Genomic DNA, 20,397 nt, shown 5'->3' with positions numbered 1-20,397 from the left:
CGAGAATTCCCATTGTGCTTTTTTCTTGAGGTGTTGCCACCGGCTTTCCGGTAAAGATCCTCGCCCGTGATAAAGGTCTAACGCAAATGTACTGTATGCCTACCTTCCTTATCCCCGTAAAGCACCAATATCTGTTTCCAGCCGAAATACTTAATCACATCCACATAGGCCCGTCCTAGCTGCTGGGGGTCGGGGTAGAGGTTTATAGAGAACGAAGGGGCCTGTAGGTAGCGAGGCTCTACCCGGGCTTCTATGTGAGGAATCTTCAGGGCACGGCTCATCGAGTTCACGTAGGATGCGATGTTACTGCTCTTTGGCCCAAACAATGCGCACACGCCCATGTCGATCTGTTGACACACTGTAAAGAGACGAGAAAAGAAGGATGAAGTTTATGACCTATTCAACTAATTGAAAAGAACTAATTGAAAAGAAAAAAAAAAGACATATAAGATTAGCTTTTCATAATTTCATATTTATAAGCTGTTGTTTCCATGAATAAAGTTCAAAATTATGTACTGTACCAGTATAGATTATAAACCTTACCTTTTAACTGAAATAAAAATATTCTCAAATGGATCGATTTAACCATATGTAAACAGTACAGGAGGCTCGGTGGAGCTCTGTACTTTGGTATTAATCGTATAACACACCGAAGACAGAAACCTTCCGAATGTTTTTCTCTTCTCGTTCTTCCAATCTTGTTTTCACTTATACATTTCTTTTTAATAAAGGCTTCGTAGAATACTAATTGAAATGTTGTCAGTGAGTGAAATTGTGCATCAACTTTCGGGCATTCGTTCGGCATTTGCCAATAGCTGACGATTTTCTCCGTATACTTCGGTTTCATCCGACCATAAAACCGTGCGTGCCATCGAACAAGTGAACTATTCTCGAGTATGCCGATAAACCACAATCAGTTTTAATGTTCTCTTTCACCTAACGATAGTTATATAGATTAAGCACCGTAGATATGTGGTTAATAGAAAAGGGGACCAAAGATAAAGTCAAAGAATGAGAGGGCATTAGCAATCACAGTGTCGTCGCTGCTTTGGTGTTACTCTCCATGCTGTAAGTTTTTTTATACGTAATTTCTCTATATTTTATGATACTGGATGATCACAAGAATATAAGGGATGAAAGACGTGAGATAAACGAGGATATTGAAGACCATACACTGAAAAAAATAATCTACTAATTTTAACACAAAGTCTGTTGTCCGAATGTATTCTGTTATTAATTTTTTGAGTGTATTAACAGAAAAGAGCTGACTGCAAGCATGGCTGGATAGGTTTAACGTATGTCCCTCAGGTCGTTTTTTTTTCGCAACATTACATTTTAGTGATCTTCAAATTGTGAAAACTCTATAACTCTGGCTTTGTCCCTCTGTCTTTGCACTCGACGAAATGGATTTTAAAAGCCTCACCCTGGAAACAAGTTATGGTCTCATAAAAGTGTTTTCACTGAAAAAAAAAACAAACTTTTCGTTTGTAAATGAACAAAATCCGCAGGAATGAGTTAGAGCTAAGAAACCCTCTACCCGAGAAGCAAAATTGCGCTTGTAGCGGCGAATGAAGGGACAGAGTTCAGGAAACAGCTTTAAGACTTATGTTTATTGGATTTGATTTGATTTGATTCATATCAGCCAGCACGGTGTGATAATGATGATCAATTTGGCCCAATTCCTCTGTATTGACAATCCGATCGGATCTATAACGCGATCTGTCGATATCCTCCCTCCAACAAACTTGTCTGGGTCCACAACTGAAAATAGGCAGCCAGACAGCTGCAGACGAGGGGACCGAATTAAATTTCCATCCTGTGTCAAATTAAACCGGAGAAACACACCTGTACCACAGGAAAAGGGATCAGAGGATGTATCAGGGTATGCGGTCTATAACGCTGGCTAATCTCCAATTATGTGTTCTACAGGAGAAAAAATAGTCCTCCGCAAGTCATAGGCCTACGCCAACTAGCCCCGCAACTGATTCCGTGTTTGCTGCTTAGTGGTCTATCCTTGGCCAAATTCATACACCCGTTATTATCAGCTTTAAATGGAAAAGCGTATGAGAGAAAGTAATGTAACTGGTGGTACTAATGGCCAATGATTTGTGTCAACCCTTGTATGGCAAACTGACATCTCACTGGTCAGATAAGACGTAAATTACTTCCCACAACCAAAGGCATAATGAGACAAGACCGTGGTTTAATTAATAAATGTCACCAGATATATAGTCATTAACAGGAAACCGAGCAATTATTCTTTTTGAAAGTCATACATAGGAGGTGGCATATTTTCGGACAGAACTGCACTGCTTTATTTGAATGCTACGCATTTAGCATCCGCAGAACGGTCACTTTTATCTCAGTACTACTGGCAACACAGGACATGGGTCACTAGCCCTAGCAAATGTCCTTCCACTGCTCAGTGTCAAATGAAGAAATCTCATTGTTTGGTTTTACAGCAAGTTGTTTTGAAATGAACATTTGTTCATAATTTAGACATTACACTTGAGACAATATTGCAACTACAAGATAAACCGCCATTGTGTTTATCATTGTCATGTGTTTACATTAACTCTTCCTGAATCATTTATTTCGATATTGAGATGAAAATTTCCATTTTTTTTTGAAGACGTGGATGCAAATTTATCATCTTATTACTTTTTTATTAGGCAGTAAACAGAATCTTTGCATAAATTACATGGAAATACGTGCAAATATACAATGGGGATAATCCTTAAAATCTTTCTTGGAGGTATTGAAAGAGTTGTATTGGCTAATTAGTGTAACTATGGCCTCCACTCCATCGTACAGAGGCTGATTCATACAATCAGCCAAGTAATTAGAGTTCAGCCCACAAAAGGCGCCGACCCACAAAGCCTTTCAGTGAGCACGGCGTCTCGACTGGCCATTACCGTTCTGATTAGCTGTCTCTTGCTACCACCCAAGACGCTTTCTTTTCTAACATAAACCCCTTTAAAGGCAACGTAAGGTAACACCTGGGGCTGGTGAAGTGACGTAGTCTATACTAAATACTAGTACATAAGGTTGTGGTTTACATAAATGGGAAAGAAACTGATTGATTGTTTGATTGATTGATTGATTGATTGATTGATTGATTCAGGTGATTAGTGAATTGATACATTATTGGACTGATGAATTAGTTGTGTGATTTACGGTGATTAATACAGTTATCATCAGTGATTGACAGGAGTAACTGATAAAACGGTTGATAGAGTGATTGGTTGATAAAGTGAATGATTGATGTGTAGCTTGTCTGCTTGACACGTTGATTGATTGGATACTGAAGCTAATTGATTGATTGATTGAGAGATCAACTGAACCCATAAATTAAGACCAGTAAAGATCTATAAAGAAGTAGATCCCGATCGTCACGAACCAAAAGACAATATTATCACAGATCGACCGAATCAGTAAGTAAATTTAGTACATTGATGGATTTATATATATGTCACAGCCACACTTGATAATACATGTAGTTCCAGATCTACAGGGCAATAAACATGACAAACCTGGATAAAATGACGTGGAAATCCAGTTTTGTTTCAGTCTGATTGTAATTTCGAGCCACCCAAGCTATTCATAATTTCGATGCAATGCATTCATAGTTAGCTACTTGAAGCGTGCGAACGCCAAACATCTAAAAATACATTCTCACCGAAAGCCAAGCATGTCGCCATTTAAAATGGAAATTTATGCTTTTTGGAACCAAAAGAACTAATCCTTTGGGAATTCCAAGACCCCTAAGCCATCATAAAATATCTCTTCCCCAGTTTCGAAAATCTATGAGAGTTGATCTATATACTTCACGATCCTTCTTGACGGTGTGATACTTTGGTGTTTTTCAGTATAAAATTCAGTTTGATGGCCCCGTGGGAATTGTAGAAGGAGACATGTCAGGCGAATTTGGTTTGATAAATGAAGAAATAAGCACAGATGAGAAAATACAGGCATAAGTAAACCGTAAAACACTGGTCAATAATTCAGACAGGCTTCTCGAGAGCTCCCAAATTCGTGACACGAAATAGAGACCTGTTGGAAGCTTATAGACCTAAAGGTCAAATCTGTAATGAAATTTGTCGTAAAGAATATACATGAATGTACAAGGGAATTCATAAAATTACGACATATTCCGTAAGGTTAAGGTTGTGTGTACAGGAAACGGAAGTATTGACCACCTGCTGGGATGCCTCGAGCCTTGCCTGTAAACATGGCATTTCCTGCATGGCGCACAAACATATCGCACATAACAGCCAAGTTCAGGCAACCGTCAAACCAGACAACTGGAATATTGGCCCAAATCTGACAAAATCCGTTCTCTCCGAAGAGCCGTCTATTTAGGAGCATAAAGCAAGTTTATGGAGAATAAAGAGAGGAGGATACACATCTATTGTCTAAGGTCTATCCAACAGTCACGTGTCTCACTCTGATAAAACGTTATTTTATTGAGCTTTTTTTATCTGATTTCTTTCGCCAAGTTAACTCGCACTGCGACTTTGTTTAGATGATACTGTTGGGGAGACTAAATAGAAAAACGTGGCAATCAAAAACGAATTAATATAACTCTTTTGTCGAACAATACCAAGTGTCATTGTATGTATTGGCCACAATTTGATGTCAAGATAAAGAGTAATTACTCTTCATATCTACGGCATCTTTAATAACAGCATACCGTACAATCGTTTACCATATGGTTGATAAGCCAGGCGTATGAGCGAATCATATCTTCGGCAATGAAAGAAAGAGGTTACAAATGCCATGAAGGGTTCAGCACGACGAAACTCATGCTTTAAAATAATACCATTTCTTTAAAAGGTTAGCTATTAACTGACTTAAATTATGAGTGTCCCGGTGTTTGTATTAAAACTTGTATTACAATTTAACATCAAATATTTCATTAACTATCAATTATACATCAATGTTGGATGATATTACAATATGTACTACAATTCAGTTTAGCACAAATAAGAATGAGTGAATCCCCGTGAATGGATATGATAGATAAACCAAGGTTGTTTTCAAAAAAGCTAAAATTAATCTTGTCTTTTATGTGATAGTAAACAAAAAGGCCATCTTTGAAAGAAAAATTATTTCTCTAACATTATGCCAAGCCTTATCTCCATGATTGCCTAATTAGGAACACCTAGTTTTTGGCACAGCAGGAAAAACAAAAAATCGTACTTTCTGAATGATTTCTATCTTGAACTAACGTGTGCTCTGCACGGAAAATGTGAACTGTTCCTTAGGATAACGAGGTGAGTATAAGGCACACTTTGTGTCATGTAAAAAGCACCGTGCGTGGGTGAAGCGGACTGCGACGCTTTGAAAACAGTCTCATTTTATAATTCGAAGATCGAAGAGGTGTTTATGACGTCTCAGTGTACAACAGTGTTGCACTCAATTATCGAAAGTAGTTCTTTCACGCAGACGGTTACATTGTGACCGCGTATCTTGACATGCATCACTATTTTCCTTCCAGACAATGGAGTCGCAATACCCTTTAAGGTAGCATAAAATGGCTAAAGGGAAAGTCCTGCTCCTTGGGGTTCAAAGCACCACTGCCGAAGAACCGACCTTGGGCTAAATATTGTAATAACATATTATAGAGTGAATATGACGGGGGAATGTAAACTGTTAGTATCGAGAAGTGCTTGGCTTGCCAGCGTCCCTCGACGATTCGACGAAATGTTACCAGCCATTGGCTTGACCTTTCCAGACTTTCTCAGCGGCGCAGCTGCTCGAACTCGCCGACATCTGGCGGTGAAGGGGAATCTCATCCAAGAAATAGATCATTTGCCATTTGGCGCTCCTCGCGATAAGGCATTGCTAAACGGCTCAACGGGCCAAGCGAGGAAACTCTTAGACTTGACGACAAAGCCACGACACGCGTAGTAATCAGTGCCGCGAATGTATGTAAATATATCACCAAAGAAAACTGTCATGAAGTAGACAGGTAGATAAAACTTCCAGAGCCTTGTTCCAGTGAAATTTACACTTGCTACACAATAAATGCCATGTTCACATTATTACGTGTGTACCAATGAATACCAAGTGCTTGTAGTATTTTAGTATTTTGATCTTCGTCCAAACCTAGGTGGTCAAGTAGACATTTGTATACCAGTCGTCAACCATGCGAATATATTCCCAAGTTTTCCCAAAATAAAAAGCCCTTTTATGAAATATTTTAAGGATGCTCACGTCAAAAATCTCTAATGCAAATAATCAGTGCACGTTAAAGTTAATATTTCATAGCAAATAGACGGATAGCACAAGCTGAACTTGTAATGAGGATAAATGTTCAAAACATATAATAAATATCTGAAGTGTAGTTCAAATTTAGAGGCCCAAAAAATGTCACAGCAAGAATCAAGCGGTCTTCCTGGAATCTTGGTTCAGTATTAATTTTTCAAAAGCATTTAAGGTTCTTTGTAAATATTAAACGTCGATCTCCATGGTCCGTGCCGCTGGACCGTGGGCGAACCGCTGATTATTGTGACTGTCCAAGATAATGGTCACATCAAAACCAGGTGGTCTTTGTTTGATTCCATCAAGCAGCAGTGGTCAGATTTTCGCGCTGGTGCCCTTGATCTATTAAATGGAAACTTGCTGTAGCTTTTGTGGAGATGGGCCTACCGCTGTATAGGTTAGTGCATACATCTAATACATGTCCATAGAAACATTTACATAATGCCAGTAAATTACAAATCTGCATTGGGTTCCTCTTGTCTAATTCAAGGAGTGGTCGGAAGTATGAAAGTCAAATAAATTTTATTTGGTATTTCCCAGGGTAAACCATCAGCCTTTGTCAAGATACTTATGAACGATAACATACAGATATACACACCATACTAATGGAAGACAAAAGGTATGCAACGAACCTTTTGTCTTTCATGGTCGCACGTTGGAACATCGTAATTGGCCACAATCAATTCCCTTTTCAAGTCATCGTGTGACTGACCTGTCCCTCGCGTGTCCTAGCACTTGAAAGACAGGCACGCATCTTAGCCAGCTGGCCAGAATCTGTTCCCAAGAATGATACAGCGATTCAAACCGGGTTATAGTGGCTGACGTGGTCACAGGTCTCCGACTGGCTGAATCAGGATCGCACACGCGGTGTTGTTCGTAAGCCTTCATTAAGGCTTACTGGTGTTTTAATTTCCGCTAATAACGTCTAAAGTAGCTGGTGATTACCGCTCCCAATCCGCACGGCCTGTTTAGATCTCGCCAATATAACAGAAAATGCATTTGTGTCAAGAGGACTGGGGCGGAGGGGGGAGGAGTGACTTGTATGGAGGAAGGGGTAACCACGAGGGCAGGGTCACTCTATGTCAGCTTGCATTACTGAAGCAGTGCTGTGTCACGCAGTGTATAAGCGTTTAATCAAAGGGTCGCTTTGCAATACAAAAAAGAAACACCGACCGGCGTTCGACTCTTTTATAGTTCACCCTGAATACGGCTTTGCAAATTAAAACACAATCCCATAATGTGACTTCGTTGGTCGATTACTTTGGCCTAACTCAGGGCAGACCTCTCAGTGTGTGATGGTGGAGACTTGACTAATAAAGACTTAAGCTTTCGCGTAAAAAAGGACGATGTTGCAGACATGCTTTTGGTGCTGTGCAATGGATTGTTGATGTGGCAACACAACACTTGAGGCTTCAATTCGGTGAAAGGGTCTATTACGTTAAGAAAATCGTTAAGCTGTCAAGCCATCTTCGTTGTTTCGCAAAAGGTCCAAACGAGAGCTATGCCGGAATTTTTTGGCAAAAAATCCACAATCGCTAATGAAATTAAATTTTCAGTATTTATCAAGAATAGCTAAGTTCTTGACTTTCACTAAATATCAGACTCGTACCTCTACAATTCTTAGTGTTAAAATGATTCTAAAGTTTGAAAAAGTTATAATGCCATTCGCATTATAGAAATTTTATTGCCGGTTTTGAAAGGGTAAACGACGACGAGGATGATATTTTGTGAATGGTGATTATTTGGGCTATCTAACTTTACAGATTGTCTGTGCTGTGCAGGTTGTCGGGTAACAGTTACCAGATTAAACAGATGACAGATTCAAACTGATGATAAAAGATTACAGTTTGGAACATGAAACCAGCATATCAAGGACAGTGTGATAGTTTGCAAATGGTCACACCTAACCGGTGAAATCCGGCGTCTTGTCAATTCACCCTAGATAAGGTTTTTATTCCACTGTCCATGTAAATGCTTAAAAAGCAGCCACTTAAACACCTCCTGGTCAAATGGCCTCAGCAGGATAAGATAAAAACAAGTTCATTGATGTTAATTGTAATTTATTGCTAAACGATTTAGACCAAATTTATTTTTCCTTTCCAAATTTTGGACGCGGTTTTCGGTCGATGTAGTCAGTTCCCCGGAGTACGCGTGGTATATTGGGAAATTATCTTTACGGTTTCATCCGTCTTTTCTCTATATATGTCAGGCAAGTCTAGGCATGATTACATCATTAGTTCGAGTGGAAGAAAGCGCTCACAAAAATGTGACTGTGTGCCGTTTTCCGGGAAGATTGGTATATGCCAGTTTAATATTGTAAGCATTAGGATGAGAGGAGCGAACAAAAACATCTCGGGTATTGGACGAGCTCTCTTTGGTGCGGAGACCGCTGTGTATATGACACACTCCGATTAGTAATGATCCGGGAGAAGGGAGACCAAAATTCTATCTTATAATCGATCAGAAACGATGCAATTAATTCCAGACAATGAGAAGTTCTTATTTGCATTACTGTCGTTCGATATAGGGCTTACAAGGAACGTGACTCCAGCTGAAGAAAGTCGGTATAACCCAAACATTTAGCCCGGTGCTCTGCTCACTACTTACCATCCTGGACTGATAGATGTCTCAGTAGGCCATCAACAGACAAAAAAGAACAGAGGAACGCAAAGGGGTCTCCAGGGACACGCCTAATCTCAGGGCAAAAAAGTTAGGTCCCTCTCCTAATGCGTTTTCAAAGAAGGGTAACACTTTAAGGCCCAGATCGGGGTCACTGTGCACACCACAAGAGGCAAGTGGGAGTCTTATCAGTCAGGTCAGACAGGATGGATGATCAAAAAACCATGCACGGAGACACTCAGGAATTTAGTATATATACTCACCTTTCTTGGACGCGCGAAAACTGTCATTTGACGATACTCTTTGGATGTCGGCCTCTACTTTAGTCTTTGGTAGAATAGTACGGTCGTGGTTAAGTCGGTAGACGGCGTACTTAAAGGCGTTTTGCACACTTTCGTCCCACTCGTTGTCGCTGAATAGGCCCCCTGCGAACAGAATAAAGTGTGAAGTAAGAATGAACAGCCAGCGCAATTACACGTAACTCTACACAAATGACATTAGGATCACAACCAGTCTCGTTTCAATAATTCTGTTAGTGTGTCCCAGAGGTGGATGAGACCGAAATGATTTCTAGTCAAGGTCAAGGTCAAAGTATACTCACAAGTATACTAACTTTAACGTTAAGTGCAGTTTTCTGGAAACAAGGAAAATGGGTCGTTTTTTCGACCAAAGTTTCTCGCATTAAGCCATTAATCAACTGTATTAAATCAATCAAGCAGTCAGTTAATTAACATTAAACAATTTATTTAATTTCAAGATATGTATGAAGCTAGGTAGAAATAATCGATAAAAGATTACTGAATCTGCCATTTAAAAAGATTTCATTGGTTAACACTCCGGCTTTATTGAAGTAAAGTAAAAAGGATGGGGAGGAAAAGTTCATTTAAAAAAGAACGTATAGTCTCAATACTGCATGAGCATACTGTGTTTTATAGAGCTTAGTACATAAACGTAATGAAATTAAAACAGTAATTCGGTGATTGATGAAACAAATTTTAAAAAAATAATCAGTTGTGTAGTAGTCACCCTACGCGCCAATGACTGAAAGTGTGTTTATTTTCTTCACTTTCAGAAATGATGCCTGCATTAGGTCGTTCTTAAAGAATTCTCGATATTATCATATTTTATTTATTTATTTGTTTATTGTTTAACGCCCGTGTTGAAGGATTTTTCACTTATGTGTTGTTGGTCAGATTTACTGGTGAAGGAATAAACTACCACCCTTTTGCCACGTACCTGGCAAAACCTACTCCTTAGGTAGCAACCGAAACAGCGAGAGCTGCGTTCGATCCTGCGACCTCATCGGTCAAGGGCCAATCAGCTACGAAGAGAACAACATTTAAGCCCACAGCACCAGTCAGAGCCTTTCAATATTATTATCAAACCATTCGCCAGCCTCCGTACTATTCCCTCATACCAAAGTCATTTCCTAATACCGGAGAATAATTCTCCCTTTTTTCATCCTATCCTTTACTTGAGATTAGAAAGAACCTTTTACAGCAGACGGCAAAATTCTCAAGAGTTCAACGTTATTACATCTCAAAAGAAATGATATCTGCCCCTGTCTCTATCCCGGCGAGATTTGCTAGTGTAAACATAAAAACCTCTGATCAAAGCCCGATACATTCATCAACACATCGGAAATGCCGCGCACGGAATCCCATTATGGACTTCTGGAGTCTCAACGCTGGGTTCAACATCGAAGGTATCTCTTTAATCATGGTCGTATTTTGTTTTAAAACGTTTGGGTGTGGGGTGGTTGGAAAACAGAAGACTGTGGGTGTGAGTCCTCTGTGCACCGGGCACCTGGTTTCTTCCCTCACCATATACCAGTAGTACAGCTGGTCCCATACACACTGGATCACTCTCTCCAAAATACAACTGTCTGACAGACTGGAGGAATCGGATTTTTATCCACGCCATTGGGTTGACTAAGAAGCTTTAGCGTTTCTATGTTATCCAGACCCCAAGACCGTTTTCTCGATGCGCTTTAGGCGGACAGATGGTCGGTCAGCGGAGATCAGCGTGGTTCCTAAGTCTACAAATAAGACCCACTTGGCCGTCCACACCTTCTTTCACTTTATGAGCGTCTCACGTGAAGGCGGATATCTCTCGCTGAAATATCAGCATTCCACAAGCCAACACACTTTTCTGATGGAATTCTGTCTAGTGCATTTCGAGGGCAAGAGCTCAGAGAATTTACCTGTTCTCGTCTTCGTCGTTAGACATGAAAGCAACAAGGAACACCTTTCGGTTATCTGAATAGCTTATTTATCATTATTGCTTGCGTTTAATCTTTGTGCCAAATCTAGGCCCTAAGACTTAATAATAAGGTGTTTATAATAGTCAAGTACAAAGAAATTTTCATCTTTAATAAGCAGAGAATGATTTGTTCATATCCGATAAGTAAAACTTAAGCAACTTTCACTTCTCAAAGCTCTAGTCTCAAATTCCATGCTGTATGGTAACGAATCACACGTCTGAGGTAAATTAAGTTCTTTTTCTATTCTCAAATAAGCTATAAATCCATCCTCAAAATGTGAGAGCAATCAACCACTTTTGTAAAAAAATTTACAACTTATAATGAAAACGTGATAATATGTAACAGATAAACAACGGCATGAAATCCGTCATCAAAGGGCGTTAAGAAATGCCAGTTGGGCTAATTCAATACACATTGACGGAAACAATTAAAGTTGACTTCAAACATGGAGGAAGGTGACCTAGGATGTCACTTAACTCACCTTACTAATTAATATCGCCCTTCAAAGATTCAACAACACTAACTCCCAGGATGTATAGCAGTCTCTTCGCCATGTGATACCGAATGTCTATGTTCAGTGTCAGTTAAGACGGATTGGGGGATTTGGATTATTACTGTGTTGATGAAATTGTGGGACTAATTACCATAGATTTCGGCGGTTAGCGGAAAGTGGCAGTATTGAAAGCCTGATCGCAGTTGCATGACAGATGTCCTCATCTAAATTACTGAGGATGATTCTGAATTGGAGACAGTTGGTATATGGCATTTATATAACTTGTGGTAGACTGGGAGGAATGTTTTGCTTCTGTTTCTTAAACTGGATGTTTTCAAGAGCTGCCTTCACAAAATTCTCAAACAAAAATGCACTTTCAAATATATTTTGTGTTCCGCTTCCCAACGCTGTTTTTTTATCATCAGTAGCTGGGTAAACATCGTATAAACCAAAGTACGCTGCTGATAAACCGGTTCCAGTTTGTACGCATTGAGTTCGATCGGAGAACACTGTTAGACCCAGAGGCATAGCGCACGCCTGGATAAATAGGCAATATAGTTCTGTGTGTAAACCGTCGCTGGGATGTCCCCGAGAACAAAGCTGTGGCATGATGCAGAGACAGCTGCACCGTACAGAGCAACCAGTGTGAGTTCTTCTGTAATTCCTTATCGGAAATAGCAGCAGTTTCCACTGTAACAGTCTGATTTCCCCAGTGGATTCACTGCCATCAGCACGGCATTGGCCTCGATTAGTAACAGAGGGTCTTTGGCAGAATATATCGGCGAACCATGAACCCTAGATTCAATATTTCTTGTCAGATTTGTCCTCCAAGAATGCGCTTCCACCCTGTCATCATTGTCAAACAAGGGCACAGAAATGACCAAATGTTTAAAAGAAAAAGAACAAGCCAGAGTATTTGTGAAGGCTGTATCCGTAAACTCCACCAAAGTAACTCACTGGGGTTCACAGATCAGAAACACAACGCGTGTACGGTGAAAACGAAGGTTTTATACTAACACCACGATTCAACTCCCGAACATTATTTCCCACTGTTTAAAACACAAAATAACCCCCCCCCCCTCCTCCCGCCCCAGCCATCCCTCAAAAGACTATACTGGCAAATGTTTTGAGGGTGCGTTCATAAATAATAGGCCGGCCAGCAGAGGGCTTTCTTGGGAAAATCATTCTGATGGAACGTTTGTTACCCCCGGGGTGGTACACACACACGCTATACTAAGCCACAAAAAACCATTATCAATATGCGAGTATTGGATGCTCTGACATTAAGGTGTCTGTTGTGTGACAGCTAAACATGCTAGGTGTGACAGAAACCAACTGTTCCACAATTTCCACTGCCTTGGGAACAGTTGTTCTCCTCTGCTATGTATAAAAGTGAGCATTTTCACGAAAAGAGAATTGTTGCCTGTGTGAGTCTGTGAACGCATTGCTGCCATCCATGGAGGAAGAAAAAAAATTGCGAGTGGTCGCATAAATAATCAGACTATTACTGCGAAGAAAAACCACCGCCTTAGGCTATGTAAGAAAAGTGAAAAATTTTTGAATAATGCGTATTGGTTCTTCGTTCGTCCACATCACTATATATTCGCCTGGACCGTCAAAGATGTCTGCTTAATCTGAGTCTCTAATGAGAAAATTAGAAGCAAATTATACTATTATGTTTGTACTGGGAGAAGTAACAGCCCAGCTGACGGCGAAGTGGCATTCGAAATTCATCACGAATACAGTTTGACGGTTGAAAGCGGGTGTAATCGATGAAAACCTCCGCCAAATAACCATACAGTACAAACAGTTACAGGGCCACCTATTCCAACTTATTGATAAGTGGCTGGGGCTGATTTTTACTCGACACAATTGGTTGCTTCCCGATTTCCATTTCCTAGAGTTCCACGACCTCCTTCCCGTCTGTCAGCAGCAAGCCGACAAACCTAAACAACTTTCATGCTAATGCCGCCGGAAAATGTGCGACAAAAACACGTTCTAGCAAAATGAGACGCATGAAGAGAGGCCACCTCAGTGCAGCGCAGTCTCCACAGGCTCGGTTGTTTGCGCTTTGGCTGCTTTCAACTGTTCAAGACACGCACATCTCTCATTACACGTGACCACCGAACGAGAGCGACGGCTGATTTAATTCGCAGAAGAGTTGTTGGAGAGAGGAATTCACGACCTATCAACATGCTTGCACACCAGCTCGACTTTTCCTGCTCTCCTGGCACGCCTTGTTTGTCAACTTAATGAAGTGTCTTCTCATTCGTTTGATCTTTCTCAACAACTCCGGCAAAACTCCCTTAAAAATGCAGCCAAGATATGTGTAGGTAAAAACAAACTCGTACTCAATCACATTTAAACAAATCTCACGTCCGTCACACTCAACGCACGAATCTACCCGAGGAAATCGGAGAGAAAAAGATAAACAAATAGTTGATTTTTTTTATTACATTCTCTCCGCTTGTAATGGGCTTTATTTTGCATCGCTGATCAGGGATATAGGACTAATATCAGGAATATGCTATCGGCATCATTTTTTGTATTTGTCAGGCCACACTCATTAAAATGCAAAAGTATGTCTCGTGTTTTCAAATCAGATCTGCACGAAAACTCAAATTATTCCAAATTCCCTACGACACAGTATTGGCCCAAAAGAATAAAACTGGGAAAAGTGAAAGAATCGAAATGATTTGACATGATCCGAATGAAAGGTCATGTATAAGACACGTTTATATATGTATGTTGTTGGTAGGCAAATGCTTGATAGTAATTGCATCCATAATGCCATTGGCTGTGTTCAAATGACAAGAATCAACATGCCTTAGGGGCAAATAGACTGTAACGTAACATAAAGGGTGTCACGATTCCCAATCCTGCACCTACATGTTAAGTAGGCCTATACAATTTATCGCATAATGAAGGCGACTCTGACAATATACCAGATGCGATGTCTCTCAGGTACTGTTTCATTTCTCTCAGCAACATCTCCGTGATTCTGTTAAGATGAAGCCATTTGGAGACGTGAAGCACTAATCAGATCGATTAAGTCGATTAGGTGGTTAATGACGTAAGCTAGTTTACATCACAGGGGTAGCGGCAACATGCTTGGAGTGGAACACACAAACTGTAACAGTTGCATATGTACATATACTTCAATTCCGATGGAACTTAGATTGAGCTATGATGTCAAGGACATTCCCGGCGATCGGAAAAATAGAAATGTTCTTGTGATTGCATGTGAAATAAATACTTCACCGTAAATTCAGCGCAGCTTACATTACGGGCCATGTTTGATTGATTCAGCTCTGCTATGGTAAATCTGAACATTAACCAAGGTTCTTGGTTAAGCGAATATTTGGATTTCAACCTATATTCGGTAAATCGCCTATAAACGTTTGCACATTTCTAAGACTCCCTCCGTTAAACAGACGTTTTATTAGTGTCATGAAAAGTAAATAACAACCCATTTCATCGGTTGATTGTAAAAATTTTAAACAAAAGTCATTTTAAGCAGTTTATCAGACACAGCTACGAATAAAACGATCGTAAAACACCGCTTTCGGATCTTTGTAAATACTGAGCGTCTGCTTGAACGGTATGTTCATATTCTACCACTATAACACTATTGATTTTGAAATCAAGCTTGGATCTGCAGCCTATTTTAGTGTTTGTCTGAGCATGGGGTTCTTTTCATTTCAAGGATGTCGCAGACATCTTGCAAACATAACTCAAGATGCGCCGGCCATTTTAAACATAACGAATGGAGTGACGCTATAACCATTAACCTCGCTAAGTTATGCGATTCGTTCACAACAGTATATCTCAGCATCTGAAAGCCAAACCACATGGTGTAACTCCCGGATAAATTAAGACGGGCCACACTTCGATGAGGGTGGTATAAGCATAATCAACACTGGGAGAATCCAGGCAGTAACTGAGCATTGCAACAGACCAAGAACGTTATCAGAATTTAACTGCGGTTCCCCTGCTGGACATTATTCTTACAGTCATCAGCACGTGGCCAAGGCCATTAAATGACCCATTAGCCCCTAAACGATTCCATAATACAGCCCCGGGCTGTGAGGCGCTAATAATGTGAAACGAGGTCTAGTCGCAATGCCCAAGGTAAAGTAATATCGCCCCTGATTTTAGCCACGAGCTCAAGTCATAAGGGAGTTGTACCGTGTGGCGTACACCGCTCATTGATAATAGAAGGATTGGAAAGAAGACCTTATACACACCAGTACATTATGCAACGCAAGCTTAGCGTCTGATATGCTATACCGTACATAACTACCAAATATATAAAATTACACATTTCAATACCCGCACAAATGCTAAGGGGGGAACGAAAATCATCAACAGTGAAATATAATTCTCACGCAAGCAGGTATTTCTACTTGTTTCCATTCAGTTAATCCAGGTTAATCCACGTTATTCAACATAATAACCAGTAGCTGGGTACCATTCAGTACAGGTATATGTTTCTTTAAACACTCTCAGTGTTAACACATTTTTTTCATAGTGAAAAAGATGGATCACGAAATTGGTAGAAAATATGAGAGAATTTTTGATTACAGGTAAAACTATTGACAGAATCATTTATAAATAAACAAGATAACAAATTTCCGCATCTTATTATCTTTACTCTTTTATACCTCTAGCATAAATGGAAACTGGACGGAAGCAAATAACGTCTTCGCCGTATAGGTCAAATATTTAAATTTAACTATTTCAACAATGAAGGGCAATCTAGCATTGCTTGGCTGGCAATCAGTTCAGGGTGTGATTCACTAACAGGAAACCACGGTATTCGAAATCTAACAGAAAAAAACGTCTGAACTATGCTTCCACTTAGCCTAACTCTTGGAGTTTTGTTTGATCAATAAAGTAAAATTAGCAAAATTCTAAACATGTCAACACCTCGAAAAAAAAAACATATTTCTTGAATTTCCACAGACGAACAAATTATACAATAAAGTAACTTTTAAATTACAAGTTGGAAAGTTTCATGAAGTTTAGAAGTCTATGTCCTAAACATAAACAGATGCTCATTATGAACTTTAATGTTTGAAAACAGCTTGAGTTGGGTGGAAATGGATTGTAATGTGTTTTAACCTGTTCAGGATACATCATCATAATATAATCAGGGCTTAATATGACACGAAATTTTAGACGGTGACAGTCACTTGGGAGTCTCGAAAAGCATACATAATGTAAAAGCACTCAACATGGCCGCCCATTGGAGTTTAACAACACAGTTGCATTTAAACCTTTCACTGAAAAGGCATCCGCTATACAACGTGTCACGTGACAGCGAAGCGCATTGGGGAATCAACCACGTCCTTTGACTATTTAAGAGAGAATGGTTTAAATTATTCAAATTCTTGGCATAATGTGAGGAAAATAGGCTTGATAGGGCTGCTACATGATTTAAATTAGAGCCTACAGGTCGAGTTCTGTTAAGATTGTGTACTGCATGCGAACAAATATCGTTTACTTTCTGGTAGAATTTATAACAACATTTGCTTAAACTTTAATCATGGAATTGCAGTAGAGAAATATTTTCGTCTATTCCGTAATATTAGCAAAAGTGTTAAGCTTAAAAAAGCAAGAAATAAACAGATATTCATGAACTTTTAGGTCCCACTTTCATTTCATTGGGCTTATATTATATCTTGTCAAATTGTATCTTGGCATGAGCAATAGAAAGAAATAAGAAATATTCCGCAATGGAATATAATATACAAAACCTTGACATATAAAATCTGTATTTATTTATTTGATTGATGTGTTACGCCATGTACTCAAGAATATTTCACTTATACGACGCCGGCCAGCATTATGGTAGGGAGAAACCGGGTATAAAGTCTGCATGAGAAGGTTTATACAACAATAAGACGCATAGCAGAGAAAGTGAATGGTATACAAAATTTCCACCATCCATATTTATAAGAGCATCCACATCATCAACACACTATACTTGCTAAAATATAAAAATTAGGTAAACTATATAAGAAAACACTGAAAGTAATACAATGTGTATTTTACACCAACTGTATCAGTAGTCGAGCCCCATTTACAACTACTTGAATACCGAAATGTCACGCTATTAACAACTGAAGCGCATTCTCCACTCACAATGATTATTGTGGGCCCCCAGGGAACCCCAGTGATATGGTACGGTAATGTATCCCAGTTAGCGGTTTTCTCGGCCTGCACAATTGTCTAATCCAATATACAGGGCCGTCGTCATGAAACAGTCTTGATTATGCGGTCAAACTGACATAACCAGGGACAATGTTTACTGTTTAGTTTAGATTTTTACACAGCGGTTTTTAGTAAATTCAGAGAAACAACATTCTAATAGAATATGGAGTTAAACTGACAGAAGATGGTATACTTCATTCGGTACGAGTGACCATAAACTATCGTCACAATCTCGTCGCTGCTCAAGTTTTACTCTGCAGGCTGTAGTCGTTTGTATTGCATTCTTGCATAAACCAGGATTCTGTTGGTGGACTAAGCATCCCCTGTATAAACCAGGATTCTTTTGGTGACTAAGCATCCCCTGTATAAACCAGGATTCTGTTGGTTGACTAAGCATCTCCTGTATAAAACAGGATTCTGTTGGTGGACTATGCATCCCCAGTGTCTGGTCCCTTTACTTTGTTTTAATGTTACTGTGGGTTAAATGTGATGACAACACACCGCTATGATACCGGTAATTGTAGACCAGTGACGTCAAATAAATTGCAATTAACATCACTGCAATTATTTTGTTTTTACCTAATTCTTCTTAAGCCACGGTGCTATTGGGCATGTAACTTGCTACAATATATTTACGCATTTACATGAACAGTTACAAGAAAGCCACAGCTGGTGTAAAGGCCGAAGTTCACCGGTAACGTGTGACCATTTAGCATCTATCATACTGCCTTGGTTGTTCTGGTTTTGCTCTCTGTGATGTAGTTCTTTTATATTTTATCCTGCATGCAACATTTCCAAGGCTCTGATTGGTGTGATTAGTGAACTCGTCATTATGACGTCATCTAACTGAATTTACTCTGTGGATAAAAACTCAACTCAAGCCTCCTGATCCAAAATCTGGCAAATCTATCCCAGCAAGCTAAAGGGAAATTCACACTAGTTACCGCTTGTATATAAGCACTGAAAATACAGTTCGCTTTGATCGAAGCATGTATATTTATACTGATCTAACGACTACGTTAACACACACACACACACACATATATATATATATATATATATATATATATATATATATATATATATATATATATATATAATATATATATATATATATATATATATATATATATATATATTATATGCATTATATTGTCGCAATAGTTTGTTTCTTTTAAACTGTCGTCAGTAAAATCAGTCAAATTTACCTTCAGTCAGTGATACGTCAGAAGACAAGCTGGTACACATCATTGGTTTGAAAGTTCATATTCCTGCGAAGAAAATGAAGTTAGAACACTTTTTCTGATTCATAATGATAAACTGCATAAGCTCAGTTCGACGACAAGCTTTCATTGTCTCGGGTGACGTCATAATTATTAAAAAATAAGTGGCATGCTGGAGAATGGATATATAGCCGATTGACTACAGTTACAGCGGTTTTTACCTTCGTTTAATGCAGGACGTACAGGCGCTGTAATAAACCGAACCATATTTTCTTAGTGATATATCTCTGTATCCACTGTTTAAATCGATGTGTTACACATATACATGTGTAATTATATGCATAACCTTGATTGTACTTAGTTTTAGATAACGAGGTCTCTGAAGGCAGTTAATATAGTCACATCTGTACAACATGAATGGAGTTGTATGACTTATAGAATGTCTTACGCAGTTCTCACATGTTCCAGTACCCAAAACATCCACATGCCTTTTTTGTTTTGTTTTTGGTGCTTTTTTTTTTGGCTTTGTTTTCAAGAAAAAATATGCGCCTTTACACAATAGCATTTACGGTCTGAAGGTATACACAGAAGGTGTGAACAGAGATACAAATTGATGACAGATGAAGACATCTTCATACGCAAATAGCAAGGTTTTGCCTGAACAGTGTTCCAGAATAGCACGACTGTTTGCAGATGTCTCCAACGGTGTACTGTCTGTACCGGCCGAAGATCTGCGAGGAGATTAGATGCAGGTGCTGTAAATACCATAGGTCCGGAGCACTGGCGATGTATCCTTCATTCCTTCATGTGGCTGTATTAAACTGTACATGGAAAGCATTGATTGGATCTCCCTTCCATACATACAAGAAAAAAGCACGACGGTCAAATTTTAAGGTGAAGCAAATATCGTTGTATTATTAATTATTTATTCAATTAAATATGAAAGAAAACGCTGTGTTCACCGATACATGAGAATGTTAGAAATCTAGATATCGTGACCAATATTCGTTGTTTTATATAGTACAGTGTATGTGTCAATGATCCCTAAATATATCAACAACCAGTCCAACAAACGTCAATTTTGTCTGGCAGTCCTTAAGCATATAGACAGGTTCCAATGTGAGCCTGTTTTGCGGATAATTGGAAACTCAAGAAAAAAAAAGCAAAACTTTAACGAGTACCAACATCCGTGCAGATGTAGAGTTGGGTATTGGTTGAATTTATGTCAAAGTGGGCAGCACCAGTGAGTAGTACACAGCAGGATATCCTATATTTGGTCAGGTATTTATTGTGATATTTCATATTCGTGGCGTGTT

At 39.3% G+C, this 20,397-nt stretch overlaps 1 protein-coding gene across 3 annotated transcripts in view; it reads right to left on the bottom strand.

Annotated features, from left to right (window-relative positions):
• Window positions 1–20,397, bottom strand: part of LOC135477299 (glutamate receptor ionotropic, kainate 2-like) — a 53,566-nt gene that overhangs the window by 25,437 nt on the left and 7,732 nt on the right. For all 3 annotated transcript variants that reach the window (XM_064757459.1, XM_064757460.1, XM_064757461.1), the window contains exons 2-3: window positions 9,150–9,311; window positions 104–358 (exon numbers count right to left, since the gene is read on the bottom strand). In XM_064757459.1, the coding sequence (XP_064613529.1) occupies window positions 104–358; window positions 9,150–9,311 (417 nt within the window). The remainder of the gene's footprint in view (window positions 1–103; window positions 359–9,149; window positions 9,312–20,397) is intronic.

Source organism: Liolophura sinensis, chromosome 1 (assembly GCF_032854445.1).
Source record: "Liolophura sinensis isolate JHLJ2023 chromosome 1, CUHK_Ljap_v2, whole genome shotgun sequence".
In the NCBI taxonomy this organism is placed as follows: Eukaryota; Metazoa; Mollusca; class Polyplacophora; order Chitonida; family Chitonidae; genus Liolophura; species Liolophura sinensis.
The sequence above is the reverse complement of the archived record's forward strand: the minus strand, read 5'-3'. Positions and strand labels throughout refer to the sequence as shown.